Source organism: Oncorhynchus tshawytscha, linkage group LG13, assembly GCF_018296145.1.
Source record: "Oncorhynchus tshawytscha isolate Ot180627B linkage group LG13, Otsh_v2.0, whole genome shotgun sequence".
In the NCBI taxonomy this organism is placed as follows: Eukaryota; Metazoa; Chordata; class Actinopteri; order Salmoniformes; family Salmonidae; genus Oncorhynchus; species Oncorhynchus tshawytscha.
In genome coordinates this window covers 48890574-48913844 of record NC_056441.1, presented here as the reverse complement: position 1 = coordinate 48913844, position 23271 = coordinate 48890574, and the positions used below count along the sequence as shown (strand labels likewise).

Here is a 23271-nt window from a genome sequence, read left to right as displayed (position 1 = left end):
ACCGGCGGGTAGCCGAGCTGAGAAGAGCGTTGGGCCAGTAACTGAAAGGTTGCTGGTTTGAAATCCCAAGCCGACTAGGTGAAAAATGTGCGCTTGAGCAAGGCACTTAACCCTAATTGCTCTGGATAAGAGCGTCTGCTAATTGACAAGACATTTACAGAAACTACCCCCGGGTACTCTACACTGCACCTTAGAGATTGCTGCCAAATGTACTGTACATACAGTCATTGAACACTGTTCACTTTAATAATGTTTACGTACTGTTTAACACACTTTATAGGTACAATGCCTTCAGAAAGTATTCCCAACCCTTTACTTTTTCTACATTTTGTTTTGTTACAGCCTGAATGTAATATTGATTACATTGAGGTTGTGTGTTACTGGCCTGTAAACAATAACCCATAATGTCATAATGTTTTGTTAATTAATTACAAATGAAAAGCTGTAATGTCTTGAGTCAATAAGTATTCAACCCCATTGTTATGGCCAGCTTAAATAAGTTCAAGAGTAAAAATGCAATGTGCTGCTTAACATGTCACACAGTAAGTTTCATGGACTCACTCTGTGTGCAATAATAGGGTTTAACATTATTTTTGAATGAGTATCTCATCTCTGTACCCCATACATTATCTGTAAGGTCCCTCAATCGAGCAGTGAATTTCAAACACAGATTAAACCTCAAAGACCATTGGTAGTTTGGTAAAAATAAAAAGCAGACATTGAATAGCTCCTTGAGCATGGTAAAGTTATTAATTACACTTTGGATGGTGTATCAATAACCCAGTCCCTACAAAGATACAGGCGTCCTTCCTAAGTCAGTTGCCAGAGAGGAAGGAAACCACTCAGGCATTTCCCCATGAGGCCAATGCTAACTTTTAAACAGTTGAGTTTAATGGCTGTGATAGGAGAAAACTGAGGATGGATCAACAACATTGTAGTTACTCCACAATACTAACGTAAATGACCGAGTGTATACTAAATATATTCACAAATACTGTATTCTCGACATAGCTCATTCCAATATTTCTACTACTGTGCCTATACATTGCATTTTAAACTCAGCAAAAAAAGAAACGTCCCTTTTTCAGGACCCTGTCTTTCAAAGATATTTGTAAAGATCAAATTGAGTAGTATTGAGTAGCTTGGATGAATAAGGTGCCCAGAGTAAACTGCCTGCTACTCAGGCCCAGAAGCTAAGATATGCATATTATTAGTAGATTTGGATAGAAAGCACTCTGAAGTTTCTAAAACTGTTTGAATGATGTCTGTGAGTATAACATAACTCATATGGCAGGCAAAAACCTGTGAAAAAAATCCAACCAGGAAGTGGGAAATCTGAGGTTTGTAGTTTTTCAAGTCATTGCCTAATCGAATATACAGTGTCCATGGGGTCATATTGCACTTCCTAAGGCTTCCACTAGATGTCAACAGTCTTTAGCACCTTGGTTGAGGCTTCTACTTTGAAGGAGGGGGGAATGAGAGCTGATTGAGTCAGGTGTCTGGCAGAATGCCATGAGCTCAGTCTTGCGCACTCCCGTGAGATTTAGCTGCGTTCCATTGCATTTCTACAGACAAAAGAATTCTCCGGTTGAAACATTATTGAAGATTTATGATAAAAACATCCTAAAGAGTGATTCTATACTTCGTTTAACATGTTTCTACGAACTGTAATATGACTTTTTGTCTGAACCTTTGCTTGGACTTGCCCACACCTCCTGAGTTTGGATTTATGTACTAAACGTGCGAACAAAAAGGAGGTATTTGGACATAAATGATGGACTTTATCGAACAAAACAAACATTTATTGTGGATCTGGGATTCCTGGGAGTGCATTCTGATGAAGATCATCAAAGGTAAGTGAATATTTATAATGCTATTTCTGACTTCTGTTGACTCCACAACATGGCGGGTATCTGCTGGCTTGTTTTTGTGTCTGAGCGCCGTACTCAGATTATTGCATGGTTTGCTTTTTACGTAAAGTTTTTTTGAAATCTGACACAGCGGTTGCATTAAGGAGATGTTCATCTAAAATTCCATGCATAACACTTGTATCTTTTAGCAATGTTTATTATGAGTATTTCTGTAAATTGATGTGGCTCTCTGCAAAATCACCGGATGTTTTGGAACTACTGAACATAACGCGCCAATGTAAACTGAGATTTTTGGATATAAAAATGAACGTTACATACATGTATTGTGTAACATGAAGTCCTATGAGTGTCATCTGAGGAAGATCAAAAGGTCAGTGATTCATTTTATTTCTGCTTTTTGTGACTCCTCTCTTTGGCTGGAAAAATGGCTGTGTTTTTGTGACTAGGTGCTGACCTAACATAATCGTTTGGTGTGCTTTTGTCGTAAAGCCTTTTTGAAATCGGACACTGTGGCTGGATTTACAACAAGTTTCTCTTTAAAATGGTTTAAAATACTTGTATGTTTGAGGGATTTCTGTTGTTTTGAATTTGGCGCCCTGCAATTTCACTGGCTGTTGGCAAGGTGGGACGCTACCGTCCCACATATGCCAGAGATGTTTTAAACACGGTTTCTCATGTTTCCCACTGTTTCCCATGCATTACACCGAGGCCTGTACTCTGGAGTGGGATCGATTTGGAGGTGGAGGGTCCGTCATGGTCTGGGGCAGTGTCAAAGCATCATCGGACTGAGCTTGTTGTCATTGCAGACAATCTCAACACTGTGCGTTACAGGAAGACATCCTCCTCCCTCATGTGGTACCCTTCCTGCAGGCTCATCCTGACATGACCCTCCAGCATGACAATGCCACCAGCCATACTGCTCATTCTGTGCATGATTTCCTGCAAGACAGGAATGTCAGTGTTCTGCCATGGCCAGCGGAGAGTCCGGATCTCAATCCCATTGAGCATGTCTGGGACCTGTTGGATCGGAGGGTGAGGGCTAGGGCCATTCCCCCCAGAAATGTCTGGGAACATGCAGGTGCCTTGGTGGAAGAGTGGGGTAACACCATGTTCATTTATTTATTACATTTGTACTCCCTGTACTTGCTTTTTGTTTTTACTGGTGACGTCGGGTCCAAGTGCCGCTGCCGAGGCAACTGGGGATGCCTCCGCCGGCTCGTCAGGCTCCCCGCGCCTCAGCAAGAAGTGAGAGGCCCGCTCCTGGTCCTCGGGACCGTCCCTTTGGTCGGCGTCTCCGACTCTCAACGTCGCATGTTGTCTCATCATTACTCACACCTGCCAACATTCTTTCCTCAGGCATTATTGACTCTGTTTCTGTTCCATGTTCGTTTATTTATTACATTTGCACTCCCTGTACTTGCTTCCCAATTCCTCGGAGGGTGAGGGCTAGGGCCATTCCCCCCAGAAATGTCTGGGAACTTGCAGGTGCCTTGGTGGAAGAGTGGGGTAACACCATGTTCGTTTATTTATTACATTTGCACTCCCTGTACTTGCTTCCCAATTCCCAGCGTACACGTTACATGAGGTAGTCACCTGGAATGCATTTAAATTAACAGGTGTGCCTTCTTAAAAGTTAATGCATTTGAGCCAATCAATTGTGTTGTGACAAGGTAAGGAGGTATACAGAAGATAGCTGTATTTCCATATTATGGCAAGAACAGCTCAAATATGTAAAGATAAACGAGAGTCCATTGTTACTTTAAGACATGAAGCTCAGTCAATATGGAACATTTCAAGAATTTTGACATTTTCTTCAAGTGCAGTCGCAAAAACCATCAAGCACTATGATGAAACTGGCTCTCATGACAGGAATGGAAGACCCAGAGTTACCTCTGCTGCAGAGGATGTGACAAACGATAAGTTCATGGCCACCCCTCAGGGACTGGTTCCTCTCTAGGTTTCTTCCTAAATTCCTGACTTTCTAGGGAGTTTTTCCTAGCCACCGTGCTTCTGCAATGCTTGTTGTTTGGGATTTTAGGCTGGGTTTCTGTATAGCACTTTGTGACATCGGCTGATGTAAAAAGGGCATTATAAATACATTTGATTGATTGACTGATTAGAAATTGCAGCCCAAATAAATGCTTCACAGAGTTCAAGTAACAGACATCTCAACATCAACTGTTCAGACTGTGTGAATCAGGCCTTCGTGGTCAAATTGCTGCAAAGAAACCACTACTAAAGGACACCAATAAGAAGAAGAGACTTGCTTGGGCCAAGAAACACGAGCAATGGACATTAGACCGGTGGATATTTGTCCTTTGGTCTGGAGTCCAAATTGGAGATTTTTTGGTTCCAAATCCTGTGCCTTCGCATGTGTATTTCCCACAGTGAAGCATGGAGGAGGAGGTGTGATGGTGTGGGAGTGCTTTGCTGGTGACACTGTCTGTGATTTATTTAGAATTCAAGGCACACTTAACCAGCATGGCTACCACAGCATTCTGCAGCAATGCGCATCCCATCTGGTTTGGGCTTAGTGGGACTATCATGTATTTTTCACCAGGACAATGATCCATCACACCTCCATGCTGTGTAAGAGCTATTTAACCAGAGAAGGAGAGTGGTGGAGTGCTGCATCAGATGACCTGGCCTCCACAATCCCCCGACCTCAACCAAATTAAGATGGTTTGGGATGAGTTGGACAGCCAACAAGTGCTCAGCGTATGTGGGAACTCCTTCACGACAGCTGGAAAAACATTCCAGGTGAAGCTGGTTGAGAGAATGCCAAGAGTGTGCAAAGCTGTCATCAAGGCAAAGGGTGGCTATTGAATAATCTAAAATATTAAATATATTTGTTTAACACTTTTTTGGTTACTACATGATTCCATATGTGTTATTTCATAGACTGAGATTTGAAATGGTGTGTTATCTATGGGAATTTACACATTGGAATTTAATACAGACAGGGTCTGAAATTGAGAATGAGAGCGAGAGAGAGAGAAAGGCAGGCAGAGGTGTGTGGGTAGGGATGTGAAAAGAAGAGTGCTGACGTGAATTTGCAGGGAAAGACCATAGTCGGGAGGCGCCATCACCTCGGAATGATGTGATGTGAACAAGAGAGCGCGAACCAACTCATAATGGATGACACATTAATGCTGAAGCCGGTGCGTCTGCATTGACGTATTGATTGAAAGTGCTGGCAAGAGAAAGGTGCATTGGGGTAAAATTTACTAGCGAATATCAGAACATGTATTGTCAGCAATGTGCCTCCTTTGCATTCAGAGCATATTCTATTGGCAATTCAACTAACTGTGAAATGGACAAGCATCCATGACATCGTGTACCCTTGTTAGTGTCAACGCCTCTCAGAACTACACATCACTTGATTGCAGAATCTGAAACCATTTGATATAATCAGGGTAGCGCAGTGAGTTTATGAATATCAAAGAGTGGGCTTGCTGCTGAACCTTTGTTTTTTGTGTCTAGACAAGCAAGGGTTTTTCTTCATCGCCCTGTGTTTCTGCTCTGAAGTTCTAAAAACAGTACAACCCCATAATTAACCTAGAATTACATAACTCTGCTTATTATTTTTAATTCCTCTAAAGATCAGCATGCACCTTGTGACAAAGCTGTCAGATGCCTTGTTACCTAAAAGGCTTTAAAAGAACTACTGAGAAAGAAAAAAACTTACAAGGTCAAATGGGGCGGTAGATAACCTAGTGGTTAGAACGTTGGACCAGTAAGCAAAAGGTTGCTGGATCAAATCCCTGAGCTGACAAAGTAGAAATCTGTCGTTCTGCCCCTGAACAAGGCAGTTAACCCACTGCTGATTTTAAACACTTGATTACACCACCTGGGGATTCTGACTGAGCTTAACATACTGTACGCATCAGAGCGTAGTCAATGTGTCAGTGCAGGCTCCAGTGCACACACGTAGCCCAATGACCACCATGGCCCATGGAACCGCATAATAACCGGGCTCTCCATTCAAACACCTGGAGCCTGCTTTACGAGCAACCAACCAGACACCAGCCCTGTGAACCTCCTTAGCACAAAGTCCACCCTTGGGTGATGCTCTCGCCCACTCTCCACCAATCAGAGAGCACACTGCCACAGGAAGAATGAGGCCCGGGGCTTCACCTGAAAGCATACAGTCACCCAGTGGTTCAATACCTCCCTTGCCTTCTCTCTGTGTACTGGAGCCTGGGCCTGGGTAGCAAGGTATAAGGATGGACCGGATGGTAAATATTCATTAGGCATGAATCAGACTCGACCGCACAGGCACTGTGTTGTCTTCAGAGTCCCAAGGCACTGCTGCTGTGGTGGTATTCCATTTGCATCAACTAACAGTATAGATTCCTGTCCTCCTACAGACAGACAGCTGGCTAATGGCTCTCCTCCAGCGTCGAGAGAGAGAGGAAAGAAAGAAAGTGTTTTGGATGTTATCATCGCAGCCCGCCATCGAGATGCAAATGATATGTGACAATGCTTAAAACAATTACACCATTAGGTGGAGTAAGCCATCTTTGTTTGAATTACCTTTACTGCATTTGGGATCTGCCTGCTCTCAAATTTATCAACAAGAGAGGGTGGGAGGAGGAAGGGAGGGGAAGTTAGTGTTATGCCAAGACACCTTATGGTGCAACACTAAAATGTTATTTGTCAAGCTTATCTGTGGTAACAAAACTGACATGAGTGTGTCAGAAGTTCACAAATTGGCTATGGGTTAGAATCAAGTTATTGTACCTGCAATCCCTCTTGAACCCTGAACACAGACGGGCTGTAGTGAGCTCTATCATTAAAACGACACAGGAGAACTGGTTCTGTGACCCTCTTATTACTGACACAAACCTTTGAGAGATTAGGTAATTCAATCTCTCCACCCTCCACTTGTTTCTTCATTTCCACCATAAGTCCTTTGGAGGAGGTGTCAATCACTTGGCCCTGACTTTATTAGGGGTTAACCGGAGTAAACAGGCACTTTTCCCTCTCACAAGGATTGAATTCACATTGAGAGTATTTGCAATCAGACCACCGCATCTTGGCTGCTGGCAGGCAGTCAGTGGAAGAGCTATCAGTGCATATCCTTTCAAACAGGTGGAGATTTAAACCTCCATTCCAGATCAGCAACTACCCAAATAAGATGTTCAAAAAGGACCGAGCTGGATCTCATGCTGGTGCCATGAGAAAAATATGGAAAGCATTTTCATGGACAATATTTGTGCTAAGTTCGACTGATACCGAAATACGCTTGGCAATTGCTCATACATGCCGCTTCCGGAGAGAAACTTAGAACGGGACTTAGAATGGCACAAAAGGCAATTCAGATGGAGTGATAGGCTTCTTCTACCGGTACAGCCGACTGGATGGATGTCCACAAGAGAGAGTCCAACCACAACAATAAGCTGAAAAGCAAGCATTTATCAATGAAAGCACACACAGAGACCACAGCAAACAATCTAAGACCACGCTAAAAGCTTCCCTACTCCACGAGGCCCTATCTCAATGTACAACAAATGAGAGGAAATCAGATGAATAGGCCTATATAATATGGATGTGTGTGAGAATAGTTCATATGTTTTCACCCCTAACAATACAAAAACCAGTGCATTGGCATGGGTGAAAAATGTCAATGCGGCTACATACACTGTAGGCTTTCCACCCTTTCTTTACAGGCCTTGCCTTCTCACTCCCCGATACATGCGAGATGGTTTAACTGTAAGTGTGGGATTATCACAACCCTTGACTGGGATCATTTCCTCCCCAGCCAAAGAGTTGAACTTTAGGTAAGTGGTGGTGGTGGTGCCCGAGGCAGCTTTAACCTCTAACTTTAGCCGAGAGGATTATTTGCACTGCTGGATCGGCTGCCTTTTCTGGCGCCAGCAGGACACTGTCAGATGTGCTAAACCGGTCAGCAGGAGATCCTCTTGAATGTTCCAAATGACTAGTTTAACGTCTGGCCTGCAGGGGGGTTGCGGAGAATGCCTGACAAGCTAACAAAAGAGTGATTTTTTTACAATTCCGGTCAGGTTTCGGCTTTGTTATTCTCCAGGCCTCTTTTTCTCTGGATGGATTCTTGACCAAGTTGACATTAGCATCTGACCAGTATTGATCACAGCTCGGTTGGACCAGAGCAAAGTGAAACAAGGCGCTCCAGGTAGAATAAATAACCTGACCAGGTCTCCCCAGTAATTCTTGAGATTCTAGACATGCATTAAAGCTCCTTTATCTACAACTAAGTCTCGGAACCTTTGAGGTGGGAGAGAGGGAACAGGCTTGCCCTCTTCTCTCCACTTGACTGGACCACAGTCAAGTGTTTTCTTTCCCTCCTTCGGAGTGCGGTAGCTAATAAACAGCCAATCAATCACCAACTCCAAGGGCACCGTCATGGAGTCCTCCTGACCCCTGTCACATGACCGAGGAGTCAATTGAATGGGAATATTTCATATTTAGACAGCCAAAGCACTGTTTAACTCAATGTGTAACAACGCAACAGAAATCGCTCACGGAGGACGCTGACTCCACCAATATGTCCGGCTGCTTAATTATACCCCCAAACACGATCGCACACGCATACATTATTGATTTGAAGCTAAGATTATCCAAGGCTGAGCTGGCCTGACGACACAGCCTCCTCCTTATAACCAAATACATATACACATGCGCGCACGCACGCACACATTTGCACAACTGCACCCACACCAGCAAGTGCGCACCTCGACACCTCCTTGTTCACTGTAATCACCAACATCGGGAACAGTCATTGATTTCTATACTGCTTCAGTGGCGTGAGAAGCCACACTTGAAAAGGAGGCCCTGAAGGTTATATCCTCCTAAGATCTCCTTTAGTCTTCCTGTCAAAGTAGATTGAACCGAGGGGCCTCATGGCATACAGCCTACCCACAGCCCTGGAAGAGGTATCCGCCTGGACTGTTCATCACTATGTGGTGTGGTAACAAGACAAGGGCTCGATCTCAATTGGTCTTTCTGCGATTCCTCACATCCCCCTCCACCTTAGTGGAGGTCCAAGGTCCATCACATTGGATCTTCTTGTCCAATGTGTTCTGAGGAGGCGAGGATGTGGGGAAAGCTGAATTGAGCTAGAGCTAAGGGCTCATGCAGCGTTCAAAACAACTCGCAACTCAGAGATCTCTGACTTCCGACTTCAGTAGGAAGACAAGACAACTGGGAACTTGGCGGAAAAACTATATTTTTGAATGGTCATCCAAATCTGAATTTCATTTCGGAAACATTGGCATCTTTCTAGGGCTCCAACTTTCCTACCTGAAGACCACTGCAGTCATGATTTGACCTTGTTTTTTCCTCCGAGGTCCTAGTTGTCTTGAAAGCACCATTATCCCCCCCACTCACCAGTCAACGAGAACATTGATGTCATCTCCACCCCAAAGGAAACGCATGGTGATTCGCCACCTGATATCTACTGGGCCACGCCCACTCAGGGGACTGAGAGGGAGGCAAAGCAAGAGCCCTATTTCTGCCCAAAAGCAGATCCTTAATTACTTTTAAAGAGGTGAGTTTTTGTATGGAGGGTAATGAGTGTCAAATTTGGTCAAGATAAACATGATTTATTTGCAATGTTTTTGATTATTTGATCTAATAGAAGTTTCGTAATGCTTAGGTTGCTACAAGTGTACTGATGTAAGTGTGATGCACATCCCGGCAACTGAGAAAAAATGATCAGTTGTCCCTGTTGAAATTCGAGACAATCTATGCATATTCATGAGGCTAGCAGAGCATCTTTCTCTCTATTATACAGGCGGTTGACGTCAACAAACTCCTCATGGATTTTAAAAAAAGTATTCAAACAACGAGATGTTTCCACGAATCCAAAGAGGAATAGGCAGGAGCTCGACACCCGCCGTTCCACTCTGTGAACAACGAATCCCATTGTTAGGGGAGACATAGATTTTGTACATGACGAAATACCTCTGACTGAGCTGCCACGGCAACAGTGACAGACTGATTGATGGGTGATTACTTCAGTGTGCAGAGGAAAGATTCATCAATCTTTGGAGGTGTATTGATCCTCAGTGTGATCAATCTGACATTGGTTTCTTTGGGGGTATTGAGTACATTTTTTAGTCATTTAGCAGACGCTCTTATCCAGAGCGACTTACAGGAGCAATTAGGGTTAAGTGTCTTGCTCGACATGTTTTCACCTAGTCGGCTCAGGGATTCGAAGCAGCAACCTTTCGGTTACTGGTCACTTAAAAGGTCAGTGGTGTTAGATCTAGACACAAGGTAGTCGTTTTTATAAACATCGACACATTATACATACCTTATTACATGACATATAGAAAGGCTCGTACATGCTTTTAAAAAGTTGTAAAGAATTATACCTAGAGGCAAGTAAAAGTGTTACCAAAACGTGAACATGTTTAACAATGAATAGGATGTGGGGTGCCTGAACACAAGGAAATGTACAAAGAAACTAAAAAATGTACAAAGAAACAAGGCAAACACAAAAAAAGAAGACCTACCGCTCATAAAACAAAGGCAGTGCGCCATTAATGACAATCTACATGCCTGAATTACTTAAAATCCGTTTTATTTTTGGCAGCAATCAATTGCACGAGAGGCTTTCTTTCTCTTGTGGATGGTTACTAAATATTGTTGGAAAGACTGTCCCTGATGAGCGCTGCTCTACCAGAGTCAAGTCATTCTAATAATACAAAAACATTTGGATTGTTTACAGGGTAAAAGCCGTGGTGCATTCTTTAGGACAAGTTCTTAGTGGATGGCTGCTGCATGTGTGCAGTAGATTGAGCGTTGTCATTGTCAAGTGACAATGAATGTCAACGTCACACCAAGGTCAGAGGCAATGTTTTTAAAACACACGGCCTTGGTGGAACTTGTTCATACTTGCATGTGTCTATTCCGTGGGTATGTACACATCTCTAATATTCACACAGTTGCCTAAGTGAAAATTGCTTCACTCCTGATGGAAACGCGCGCGCGCACACACACGTCTCCTGTCAAGTGAGTCATATCGCCAAACATCCTTATCTTAGAATCAAGCCACACTTAAAGCGCTACAATTACCTGCATGTCACAAACAGCGTCAAGTAACAGAAAAATTCCTGATATTGTCAAGATGACTCGAGGAGACACAAATCTCCTTGTGATACACCTTGCAGGAAACTTTTTCCACTCTTTGTAAAATAACGGACGCAGCAAAGGTGGTGCATGGAAATTACAATTGTATATTATTGGCTAGAAGAAACAGGCACTCGAAGACAACACACCTTTACTCATAGATCAGAGTCGTAGATCCTATTTCCATCTTATGCATTTGGCACAAGGGATACATCTTATACATTGGCAGAATGAGAAAAACGATGGGCTTGTCGGTAGCTCAAACTGAGATGTGACAGAGCACGCCTCTGTCTAGAACTTCAATTAGGTAATTGACAGGTGCATGTGGAAAGTGTGCCAATCAATTACCACCCCTCTCTTCTTGGTCTCCCTTTCGGTGCAGAATGTTTTCAGGAGGATAGGCAGAGGCAGGAGATGTGTCACTCAAACGATAATTAATTAGAGCTTAACCCTTTGTAGAGGCTTCTGTCTGTCCTCTCCAGCAAGAGATGTAAAACCATCAAGTAATGTGCACACACTGTCACGTAGTCTAGATTTAACCCAAAACCCTTTAACTACATAAGTTAAATTCCAAAGCAGATTTAGTTCTTCAGACATTACATTGCTTTGCAGTAACAGGGTACAATGGCATTTCTCTCTGGTATATTTAGCTATCAACCTTTCAGACAGTAACTGAGCTTTCAGACAGATGCCTGGAGGAAAAAAACGTCATTTGATAGTTTGAGCTGAATCATATAATGATAGACTAGATACACATCCAGCAGCAAAAGAACACCTTGTTTCAGACGGAGAAAACTGATGTCACTGCAGGTTTCAGGGTGGGTCCTCCTTATGTCTATCTGGCAGATGGTAAAAGCCTGCCCCCTACTGGCATTTGTCAGGTGACTGCATCTTCATATAAGAGGAAAAGGACAACCTAATTGCCTTGTTATTGATTAATTAATTCATGGTATTGCTGAATCCATTCCATGTAACAGTACAAAAAAAAAAAGTTGAGTTGAAATCTGAGAAATAGAAAACTACTGTGTATGGGATAACCGAATTTAGTTACCTAACAAAAGCTTAGCAACATGTTCCTACATGGTCAAACTCATAGGCTGCATTATTTTGTTCACCTACCTAACCTGATTGGTCAGTATTGAGCAAAACTGTAGTGAAAAGGGCTGTACACTTACTGTGATGGCTACATTTCATGAGTAGGCTAACTCCATTGTCCTCCAATTGTTACCTCACTGACGGAAAACGGTGCTGAAAAAACTCCCACAGCTACAGGGCAGTACATCCTGCAGTCCAAGTAACTTGGTCTTTCTTTCTGTCCCATCTTATCTCCTTGTTAATCAAATAGTTTTAGTCATATATCTACAGGGTTAGAAGTAAGGGAACGTGAGAACATTTCAAGTCTATCACCAAGAGAACAGGACTAAATTAATAAACCGTGTTTAGGTTGAGAAATGTGTCATGGCATTTTTTTATTAAAGTTATGCATAACCTTCCAACTTGATAGTTTGTGTGTGAACTTTATGACATTATCAGCTAGAATTGTCAGATCACTGGCACATCAGCAGTAGCATGGGCGGGCACAGGGAGGGGAAACCAGACATGATTACCAACAGAAGTAGAAGGGATGAGTTTTAGTCCAGATGTAAAAAATACACTGAGGACCAGGACAGAGCCCCTGACTTTTCCATGCTGCTTAAACACCATCCTATGAGGGCTCCACGCAAAATGTGACTCTATACCCACTCGTATTATTCCTGTTCATTAAGGATAGGATAGTGTGATATGGGTGGAGCAGCCTAAAAGGAGGTTGAAACAGCCCATGAAAAAAAAATATGCAAGCAACATGGGAAACCACAAGAGAGAAAATAAATACATCATGGGATAAAAAACAAAAACACATAATACATTATCTTAAAATGTTCCTTTCACTTGTCGCTTCTTTTTGTGTGTTTAATATATATCTTAAACACACGGCTTTGTACATTTTGGTGCAGTTCTCCTTCTTGCAGGGATGACTAGGAGTAGAGAGAAATGGGTGGGGAGACAGGGCGACCCACAGCAACTGGAGTGGGGACACGCAGGGGGGCTGGATTCGGGACAGTCCCTCTTCCTTGATTGCCTTGTGCTGACGGAGAGGTGCGGGAGGAGAAATCCAAAGGAAACACCCCTTCCTCCAACTGTCTCTCGCTCATGCTCAGTCTCTCGGGGAGAACCACGGTGGGAGGAGGAAGAGGGTACTCAGCAGTTGAGTGGACAAGCTAAGAGGACATCCAGGGACAGCAGGGAGGCATGAAATCAACCCTTCCATCTTCACCGTCTCCCTTACGGCCTGATGCAGAGGCCTGGGAGGGGAAGGGGCTGACGTTCCACGACTATCTTTTATCTAGGAACAAGATAATAACAGAAAGGACCAGGGCAGTCAGACCTTATACAATAACTCAGCTGTCACGTCTCACATGCTCATGGGTTTTCTAATAAACACAGAAGTCACTAAGACTAGACCCATGTTACCTTTGTTGATGTCCGTGTCTGTCGATGACCTGGCCGGCCTCTGGCGTAGTAGACTGTGATACTTGGCCTCTACCTCCTGATAGAAAACAGATAAGCAGGGAACAGTCAGCATTCAGATTTGATACGCATTAATGTAAAATCAACGTTACTAATGAACCCTTATCCTACAATTTCACTGTCCCGCGGACATAATAACATAATACACAAATCTCCACCAAAAATCTGTTTAAACTAGAGATGTTTCATGGGCTGCATCATAAATCAACCGCATCCGCTGATATCGCCCTTCCGCATCTGCGGCGAAAGGTGGCAGAGCTAGAGTGGTGTTTGTCAGACCGTGAGACATCCCAGAAATCGTTCTCACAGAAACGTCTCCAGCGTCCGAACAGTTTGGCCTACAAAATGATTATGACCACTCTATTGAAAGGTGAGGTGCTCTAGGATGCCCACAAGCCTCACCAGACTTGTCTGAAGGTCCACAGTACCAGTAAAAAAAAATTATGGAAGTATACATGGAGATAGACACTAAACTAAAATAAGAGGATAAATAACATGTAAAAAAACAACATTTAAATAGTTTCCTGAAGTCTCAGATATATGACAGACACTTTATAACAAACCTAATTTAGATTTTACTGCCACCATCTGTTGTTCCATGTAGTGAATCTGTTATTCAATACATTTCAATGGCTAATAGCAGTAATGCCAATATTTTGTTTTTGATACCTTAAGGGTATTAAATTATCATTATAGCTAAATGATCCTTGGTATGACCATCTTAAAACAATTCCATGTTAGCTTAGACACACACCCCCCCCCCCCCAACCAACCAGTTAGTCAGTCAGTCAACCAACCAGTCAACCAACCAACCAACCCTTCATTAAGCAAATCATCCAGTCAGTCAACCAATCAACCAGTCAGTCAGTCAGTCACAAACCAACCAACCATCCCACCCACCCACGTGTGCATACCTTGAGGTGGTTGAGGTTGGTCTGCAGGTTGCGGAGGTGGGACAGGACCTGTCGGCTGAAGCTGGAGATGCTACCTGCCTGTGAGGCAGAGGAGAACCTCAGGCTGATCCCAGAGTCTCCTGCCCCGCAGACCCGCGAGGCGCTCAGCTGCTTCCCGGTGGCCTGGAGGTCATCGTCCGTGCTGCTCTCCCCCGAGCCCCCGTAGCCCTCCAGGACCAGGTACCCTGCTGGGAAACGCAACAACAGGGCCCAACTCAATAGGCACCAAAGGGATGAAAACGGATTGAAACAACTTGTCCATAGGGGAAAAAAGAGAAAAGAAACGCTTGGTTTTGTTTTCCGTTGCAAAATGTTTTGCTACAAGGTGCCCTCATTTAAAAAACAAAAAACTTTATTTAACTAGGCAAGTCAGTTAAAAACAAATTCTTATTTTCAATGACGGCCTAGGAACAGTGGTTTACTGCCTGTTCAGGGGCAAAACGACAGATTTGTACCTTGTCAGCTCGGGGATTTGAACTTGCAACCTTTCGGTTACTAGTCCAAGGCTCTAACCACTAGGCTACCCTGCCGCCCCAATGAGCATGATCAAGCGGAGTCCCTGCTGTTCAGCACACCTACGCACTGGAGGTCCTCAAACCTAGTTATCTAGCACGGGGTTCTTTAATAATGGGGAACCCAAAGGTGACAGGGGTGCCTATTTCTGTTCTTCTCCGGCACTAACACTCTCCTTATTTAACCCTGGGAGATTGGTTGGTTGAATCAGGTGTGTTGGCGCTGAGCTAAAACAAAAATGTGCAATCTCTCGCTCACTCACACACGACCGCAAGCTCACCATAATCCTCGGGGGACTCAAAGAAACCAGTGTCCCCAGACACCAGGTCCTGAGCCGGGTCCTCAGGGTGGCTGGCCTGGGTGCACATCCCGGAGCCTTTCTGCACAGCCACCCGGGCACGGCTGTCCACGGGGGTCCTCAGGGACGTGGTCCTGAGAAGACGCCCACCCCCCGAGGAGGAGCGCCCAGCACGTCCGTCCTCCTGCGACATGAGCTGGGTCACCAGGACCTGCTTCAGCGCCGACACTAGAGGAGAGAGGGGACAGATACGGTTAGACCAATGGAGGAGTCTGTGTGATTCTAAATGAATTGATTCCCCACCAAATAAAATCTATATATGTAATGTATGTTTTGGGGCGGAGCGCTATCCCTGACCGGGTTCATATAACTAACTGGTTTTTCCTGGCTAGAAAAGTCTTGATTGAGGTAGATGTCCTTTCACTCACATGTCTTTAAGGCATCGTCAGCCCTAGAAGGACTGAAGCCCAGCCCGTCCGATTCGCTGAACCCGTCTACGGCCATGCGGAAGGGCAGCCTATCTGCAAGGTCCGGGTCCCCGTAAAGCCCCTCCTCCCGACTGGGCTCCTCCTCTTCGGGTTTGAGTCCTACAAAGGACTTGGCATTTGGGAGAGAGGTCTGCATCACGCCACCAGAGGCAGCGCTGCACTCTTTATCTGGGGAGATAACAAGGACAATCTAGATACTACTGGAGCGTGTTACTGGTGGAACATAATAGCTGGAATGGAATACATGGAAAGGTATCAAACACATCAAGTCAGTTTCATACATTCCATTCCAGCAATTGAAATAAGCCCGTCCTCGATTCTAAAGCGATATCAGCCTCCACTGCACATTACGCAATGTCGCTAACTGCTACTGAAAAGTTCTTAAATACACTGATCACTCTAGACGGGGGAACACGGGAGAGGTGAGGTGCTAGTTCAGTTACCTATAGACTGGCTGCTTCCAGAGGAGATGCGGTCCGGGTCCTTACCGAGTCGGGCTACGTCTGCAGCGATGATCTCCACACTGACACGGTGGGAGAGAACGCAGAGTCAGCATCAGGAGAAGCAAGGTCATGGTCATCATGATATACACTTGCTGATGAATAAAACCAAAAGAAAACAAAGACGTTTTATACTGAGAGGAGGAACATACTCCGTTTGAGGTAAGTGGATGCCGCTGTGCGGCTTCACTTTCATGGCGTCCGCTCTCTGGGTGATCTGCCGCTGCCACCTGGTGGAGGGAGGATAACAATTCACAGGCAGACAGAGGTGAGTAGACTGGATTAAAAAAAAAGTGTCCCTTACCTCAGACCTAGGACCAAATAAGCCTAACTGCATTGCTAACCGTAACCATTAAGACAGGTGAGAAAAACATCTGACCCTGTATCAGTGATTAGGGGCAACTTCTACCTAGGGTGAATTAAATGGGTTTTTTAAGTAGGGGTTATAATGACTAAACCACAGTGTCAGGAGGACTCACATTCTCTGCTCTGATACGGTCTGGGCCATCAGCTCGTAGATCTGTGCCCCGTTGTCCGACATTGAGAGAACAAAGAACGACTTGTTGTCTGTTGGGAGAAGGAATAGCAGGAAAACAGGGTCAGACTCCTGGATGAGTCTCTAATCACACCCTATTCCCCATATAATCCACTACTTTTGACCACAGTCACATAGGGCTGCCACATAAGGCTCTGGTAAAATTTGGACTATATTGGGGGATATGGTGTCATTGTGTTAACAAGGTTGGATCTAACAAACAGATTTCAATAGAACACTAGAATGGTGATTGGCATTCCATGGTAGCATGACTACAGGGCAGCCATCTTTGTCAGGGAAACTAATAGTATGATTGCATCTATATGGTAACTCACCTGTGGCCACAGAGCGCACAAGCACCGCGTTGAGCTTGATGATGGGGCTGAAGATGTGCTTGGTGTCGGCGGTGCCCGACAGGTTTTTGCTGTGGCACTTGAGGACGAGCCGCTCGTCCTGCTTCTGCAGCAGCACCAGGATGTCCTCCAAGAGCAGGGTGTACAGCTCTGAGACCAGAAGAGGGGATTTAGCCACAGAATAACATAGAACACTTCAATGGATATAGACGTCACAATTATATTACTATTATATCTCATTAGGCGACAATCATGTTTGTTTTGTGATTTCTCCCATTACATCATATGGTTTGTCTTAGGGGCCAGGGGTTTTTCCTAACCACATGACCTGACATGGAATTAGTCTGGGCCCTGTCTGCAGTTGTAGTGTACAACTAGGGCCAAGAGTTTCCCCTGGTTGGATCACATTAGTCAGGAAAATCCTCCTGGCCCTACTTATCCACATAAACGCCTGATGAAGTCGTAAGCATACCAATAGTCTTGTCCTTGTTGACCTTCCATGACAGTGGTCCCTCGTGGATCATCTTCTTCTTGGTCAAGTCCAGGTTCTGAGTGTGGAGGGAGTTAAGGTCAAAGGTCAGATTAGCTGGGTTTATTTGTTTAGTCAGATCCCCATTAGCTTTCACTTTGGAAACAGGTACTCTTCCACACCAAAGAATGGAGCGGCATGACCTAGTCTAGTTCCCCCTTTTAATAACTGCAGTGGCTCCCTCGCAGAAACTGAAGCAAAAATGTTGCTTCAAGTCAATTGTGGGTATTCTACAGACTAATACGCTTTGACAAATGCTTTATAGATCGCCTCACCTTGAGCTCTGTAATCATGGGGTTCTCCGTCTGCTTCAGAGACGAGAGGTCTAGCCGCCTCTGGTAGTCCTCCAGCCTCTGTGGAAAGAAAGAGAGAGAGAAAGAAAGACAGAAAAAGAGAGCAAAAGAAAGCGAACAAGAGAGGGAGAAAAAAAGAAAGATAGGTACACAGAAAAACAGCAGTAAACTGGATGCTCTGCTGCTACAGGCAGTATTAGACTAACCAAGAGACACAAACCCCATATTCTCTCTGCAATAAATCACCTGCCATCATCTCTGCTGGCTCTAAGAGGAACAGTGGGAGGACAGATTTCAGAGTGGCTGAGAAGCCTTCTCGGCAGAACAGGGGTGAAATGAGACAGGGGAGATGTGGGAGACTGAGGGGATAGGCTGTGCTTCCGTACCTGCCGTTCCCAGATGACGCTAAAAATCACACCTACTTGTTTGTTTTCAGACTCCTTCACCGCTTGGTTGACGTGGTTGAGAATCTTCCTGCAGCAGTCGCCTGCCTTCTTTACCTTGTCTTTCTCCATGATGTCATCTGAAATAAAATTACAAGAGAGAAAGGGTGATGAAGATTCTGTGGAGGAAAAACAGAAAAAAAAACACCTCTGTGGGGTACTGCACAGCAAATTGATATTTTCCTGCACCCATTAGCAGCCGATCATATTCGGAAATGAAGACCAAGTAGAGGTCATTAACATTCCTTAACAGCTGGTTCTACTCTCTATGTTTAGTGCATTTTATTTCCGCAAGGGAGAACTAAACCAGAGCCAAGATTAAAAATGATGGGACTCAAATAATGCGAGAACATCTCCCAAAATGTGCATTACCGACTTTGGAAAATGCCAAAATAATCATCTCAGTTTAACCGAGAGCACAGATTTAATTTGAGCCGGGCTGGCAGCTCCTAACACACACAGGCGCATTGACACACACAGGCGCACTGACACACACACAGAGAGAGAAAGGGTGGTCACTGGGGCACCACAGTGGAAGGACACTGCTATCATTAACACTGCTGTAAGCGCGCTGCCCTGCTTCACTGTGATGGCCCAGTCCACTTCGAGCCCAGTGCCATCACCTCATTGTCAGAGTCCAGTACGCTTTTTACATTATCATGCCAAACACAACCAACCCGTTCTGTGCTGGCTCACAGGGCGGCGCACAATCAGCCCAGTGTCGTCCTGATTAGGGGAAGGTTTGGCCAGGATAGGCCGTCATTGTAAAATAAGAATTTGTTCTTAAACAACCTGCCTCGTTAAATAAATGTATTTGTATGTATTTTCACATTCTTGTACTAGCACGGTTCCAGCAAGTATTGTGGGTGTGTAGTCAGCCCAGTACAGTTTGGCTTAGTAGAGTGGACGAGGTATAGGAGTGTGTGTGTGTGGTCTACCTGTGTACTTGGCAATGTTTTCCAGTAGGAGAGGGTACTTGGTGAGCCTCTGCATCTCCACGGGAATGATGTCCTTCAGTTGGAGTCTTCGACACAGTCGGTTACTCTCAGCCTCCTGCAAACGCAGTGAAGTCAGGTCAGAAGGCCGCAGGAATGATGAAAAGAGCAACAAAACAGGCACGATGTATCCTTTTCGTTCATATATATACACTTCGCCCACCAGTGACTGTGGCTTTGACAGAGCTACATCTTGAATGGTTACTTTCTGCAACTTTCGATAACATTTAAATTGACTTAAAATGGATTTGAACAAATCATTTTCAAATGCTATCATTGAACTACACAAGCTTCCCTCAAACATCCCAATTCCCTGTCATATACATTGTACTGTACAATCTGCAGAAGTTGATTACATAGTCAAATACCTGACCTAAACCTCAAGTAACAGGCAGTGCCCAATAGCCCTGTGTGTGCACTCCAGTACCTGCGCTGCCCTCCCCCTGTCCATATCTCCTCCTCTTCTCTCCTCCATTCCTCTACTTACCTGCATGAAGGAGGTGAAGCGCGAGTCCTTCTTCTGCCTGCTCTTGATGAGCTCCAGAGCAAAGGGCTGGTTGCTGCAGAACGTGCCCACCGCCTGCTTGATCTTCTCCTCCTCGCCCCCGCTGAACTGGAAAACAACACAGGCGAGCCAGGCGAATCGGGGTCAGTCGCCATGGCAACTCCCTGCCGCCAAGCCCTTGGTCCTTGCGTGTGTGGTGGCACAGTGACAGATCGATGGGGGGGGGGGGTCTAAATCTGCCTCTACATGCTTTAGCCAATTCCCTCTGACTATCATGATTCTGTCATAGCTTTATGTTGGTTCTCATGGTTGTCTCCGCCCGTGATAACTGATGTGTGGTGAGCGTTCTGGCACGACTGGTTGCCGTGCACCACTTGAGCAGGTGCTTCACATTGGCGGTGGTTAAGGCGAGTTTCCCCTTTCTATGTAAGCACTTTGAGCATTTGGAAAAGCGCTTTATAAATCCAAAATAATTGTTATTAAACATGTATAGACAGAGGGGTTTTTGCTAAAGCACGTGTAGATCTGGGACCAGGTTAGTGGATGGGTTCTGCCAGTCCATCTGTGCCACACTATCGTTTAACAATTTTACTTCCATTCCGCAAAACACAGCAACCATCTTTACCCTCCAGTTCATTGCCAATTAAAAAGATAAGCAATCCCATAAAAGAAAGTGGGTGTTTATTCCGCAGTGAAAAGCAATTTCAGGCAACGGCACAGCTTTCGTGGTTTGTGTGAGAGAGAGAAAGACTTCTCTCCAACAACACAAATATTACATGAATCCTATTCCGTTGGGGAAAAGGCTTGAAAAGAAAAAGAAAAGAGCTGTACTCACCCAGGACAGCAAGTCGTCTCCTATTTGGTCGATTACAGACGTCTCGTTCCTTTTCCGGATTGTTGCCATTTGCTCAGATATCAAAACTGAAAAATGAAAGGGAATGTAAGAGGGTCATTCTGACATTGTGTCTGTGTGTGTGTGTGTGTGTGTGTGGGGGGGGTGCATGTCATATCAAAGTGGGAAAGTGTGTGTGTATGTGTACATGTTTGTGGTTGTGCATGTACATTCCTGTTTGTGGGTGTGTGTGTGTGTTTGCTTATGTCCACGCGTGCAAGTACCATGCAGTTGAACAATGTCCCCCAGGTTGGTGAAGATGTTCTTGATGTCGGCAGGAGGCAGTATGGCCTCTCTGGTGAGCTTCTGGTAGAAGATGTTGTCCAGCACTTTGAGCATCCGCAGGTGGGCCCTCTCAGTGTAGAACAGCTCTGTAGACACAGACCCACAGTGCTCATCACTATTGTAGACTGATAAATGACTACAATTAGGCAACCATAAATAAGCGATAAACAGTGATAACGAAACCGGTTATTTCAGCTTGTTCTTCGGGCGTTTTGGCCCAGGTTCCTACTAGGAAAGATGCATTTGTGAAAGTGACAAATTAATAACGTTTGTTTGATTGAGTTTGCAGTGGTTACCACACCCTACACTGTTAGTGAATGTCTGATCAGTGCACTCTAACTCTTTACACTCATACCCATATACGGGTTAAAAATAGCTGATTTGGACACTGATAAGCGCCAAAATTGGAACGCAGTGGCTGTACAGTAACATGCTATACATGACGTCAGAGCTCAGGGTCTCCGCTTCACAGCGCAGGTTTTTTACTGACAGCGGTTCTGAACTTGAACACAATAGCGTCGAGAAGTTGCTCCCATCCCTCCCCCTACCGTGGAATTTTTTTTTTGTCATCGGAGTGAGGGAAATACTGTTAAATAAAGGGGGCTTGATATATTTTTGAAAGATGAGACATTGAGGATTATAATAAATACCACTTTGATGTCATACAAGCAAGCCAAGCACCCGTTAGTCCAAATGGGCACTTCATATTTCCATATCATAAAACTAATTTAATATACAGTGCCAACGTTTATGATCACTGAGCTTGATGTAGTCACAAGATGACATGGCGGCATAAATTAATATTTCTGGTGGATTTCCTCAGACTTAATTGAATGCACTCTATTCTATGCGTACCAAAATGGCAATCTGCATCTCTGAATTGACTTGTGAAAGCCTAACACTAAGATTGTAATTTAGCTAGCCATGTTGACAATACAACACGCTTTCAAATGATGCCGACCTGACTAGATTGCGATTTATAATGGGCCGTGTTTGGAATGAGTAAACAACAGTAATTGTGTAAAGGCGGGGACGCAGGGCTGTGTTCCAAACAAAACAACTACACGTCTGCTTGCTGTAGTTCCTCAACGGCACATCGAGGAAAGCTCAAAATGGCACCTTAAAGTTGAAGACTATTCATCGAGTTGAAATGAGATAGGACCAGTTCACACTTCTGAGAGGTGTGTAGCCACTTGGAGACACCAGTTAGACCTCTCACTCAAACCCATGTCATTTTTTTTGTCTTATGTTGAACCTAGCCCACATTTACCATGAATATTCTTGTTACTGACTGTATCCAGATTATTTTCAGATTTTTTTTAATCAACAAATGCAGCGAAAAGTACAGTAAATATAAAATTATCATAAAATCAACAGTGTAACGTTTGGATTCAGTCTTGTCAGATTATCGGTTTTATCCTCACCTTCAGTCTAATAATGTTTTCATGATCTCCAAACGGTTCTCTTTTGATTGCTACCATGCATACCAGCATATGCTTTCCATATTTCTTCTGTAAGAAATGTTTCATTTTAGCCCTATCCATACAGGCCAATTCCCACTTGTGTAAGGGGTCAACAGTAATTATTCCTTTTGAACAATAAACTGCCTATTAAAAAAATGAATAACTAACACAGACATACAGTATGTGCAGGGCCTTGGGTTTTTCCTAATCATGCAAAGCCAATCACTAGGGCCCAGAGTTTTTCCTGGTCAGGTTACATGGGCCTTATTTACTTATATTACGGTGACTGGGTTACAGTTCGAACAGGAAGTTACCGTTAATGACTTCCTGTCTCTTGATCTCGTGGGCCCCGAGTCCAGCCAGGATCTCACGTCCCACCAGCTGCTGCCAGTTGAGAGGGTCGTGCTCAGAGTCCGTGCCTCCTTGGTCGTCTTCACTCTGCACCTCCGTAGGACCAAGGCCATCCAACCTGGGAGATGGGCAGCAGCAGTTAGACACTGGTTACAACCTTAAAAAATACACCGACTAAGAAATGCAGTCACGAAATATAACAAAAGATGTTAGGAAATATCTAAAAGCTCATACTGTTTCTAACCATAGCCTACATCACTTTTGATAAAAGGTAGTCCACATTTTGACCGAAGAGGTTAGGGAGACTAACTAAAAACTATCT

The 23271-nt window shown here is 44.4% G+C and overlaps 1 protein-coding gene across 6 annotated transcripts in view; it reads right to left on the bottom strand.

Annotated features, from left to right (window-relative positions):
- Positions 1-12423: 12423 nt before the first annotated feature.
- Positions 12424-23271, bottom strand: part of LOC112266053 (rho guanine nucleotide exchange factor 12) — a 65161-nt gene continuing 54313 nt past the window's right edge. For all 6 annotated transcript variants that reach the window (XM_042295833.1, XM_042295831.1, XM_042295835.1 and 3 more), the window contains 17 exons: positions 22913-23067; positions 21075-21221; positions 20794-20879; positions 19941-20066; positions 19397-19511; positions 18438-18538; positions 17998-18075; positions 17666-17741; positions 17176-17343; positions 16785-16872; positions 16458-16535; positions 16249-16328; positions 15746-15973; positions 15300-15545; positions 14468-14694; positions 13497-13572; positions 12424-13368 (listed from right to left, as the gene is read on the bottom strand). In XM_042295833.1, coding sequence (XP_042151767.1) covers positions 13358-13368; positions 13497-13572; positions 14468-14694; positions 15300-15545; positions 15746-15973; positions 16249-16328; positions 16458-16535; positions 16785-16872; positions 17176-17343; positions 17666-17741; positions 17998-18075; positions 18438-18538; positions 19397-19511; positions 19941-20066; positions 20794-20879; positions 21075-21221; positions 22913-23067 — 2086 coding nt within the window. In that variant the 3' untranslated portion in view covers positions 12424-13357. The remainder of the gene's footprint in view (positions 13369-13496; positions 13573-14467; positions 14695-15299; positions 15546-15745; positions 15974-16248; positions 16329-16457; positions 16536-16784; positions 16873-17175; positions 17344-17665; positions 17742-17997; positions 18076-18437; positions 18539-19396; positions 19512-19940; positions 20067-20793; positions 20880-21074; positions 21222-22912; positions 23068-23271) is intronic.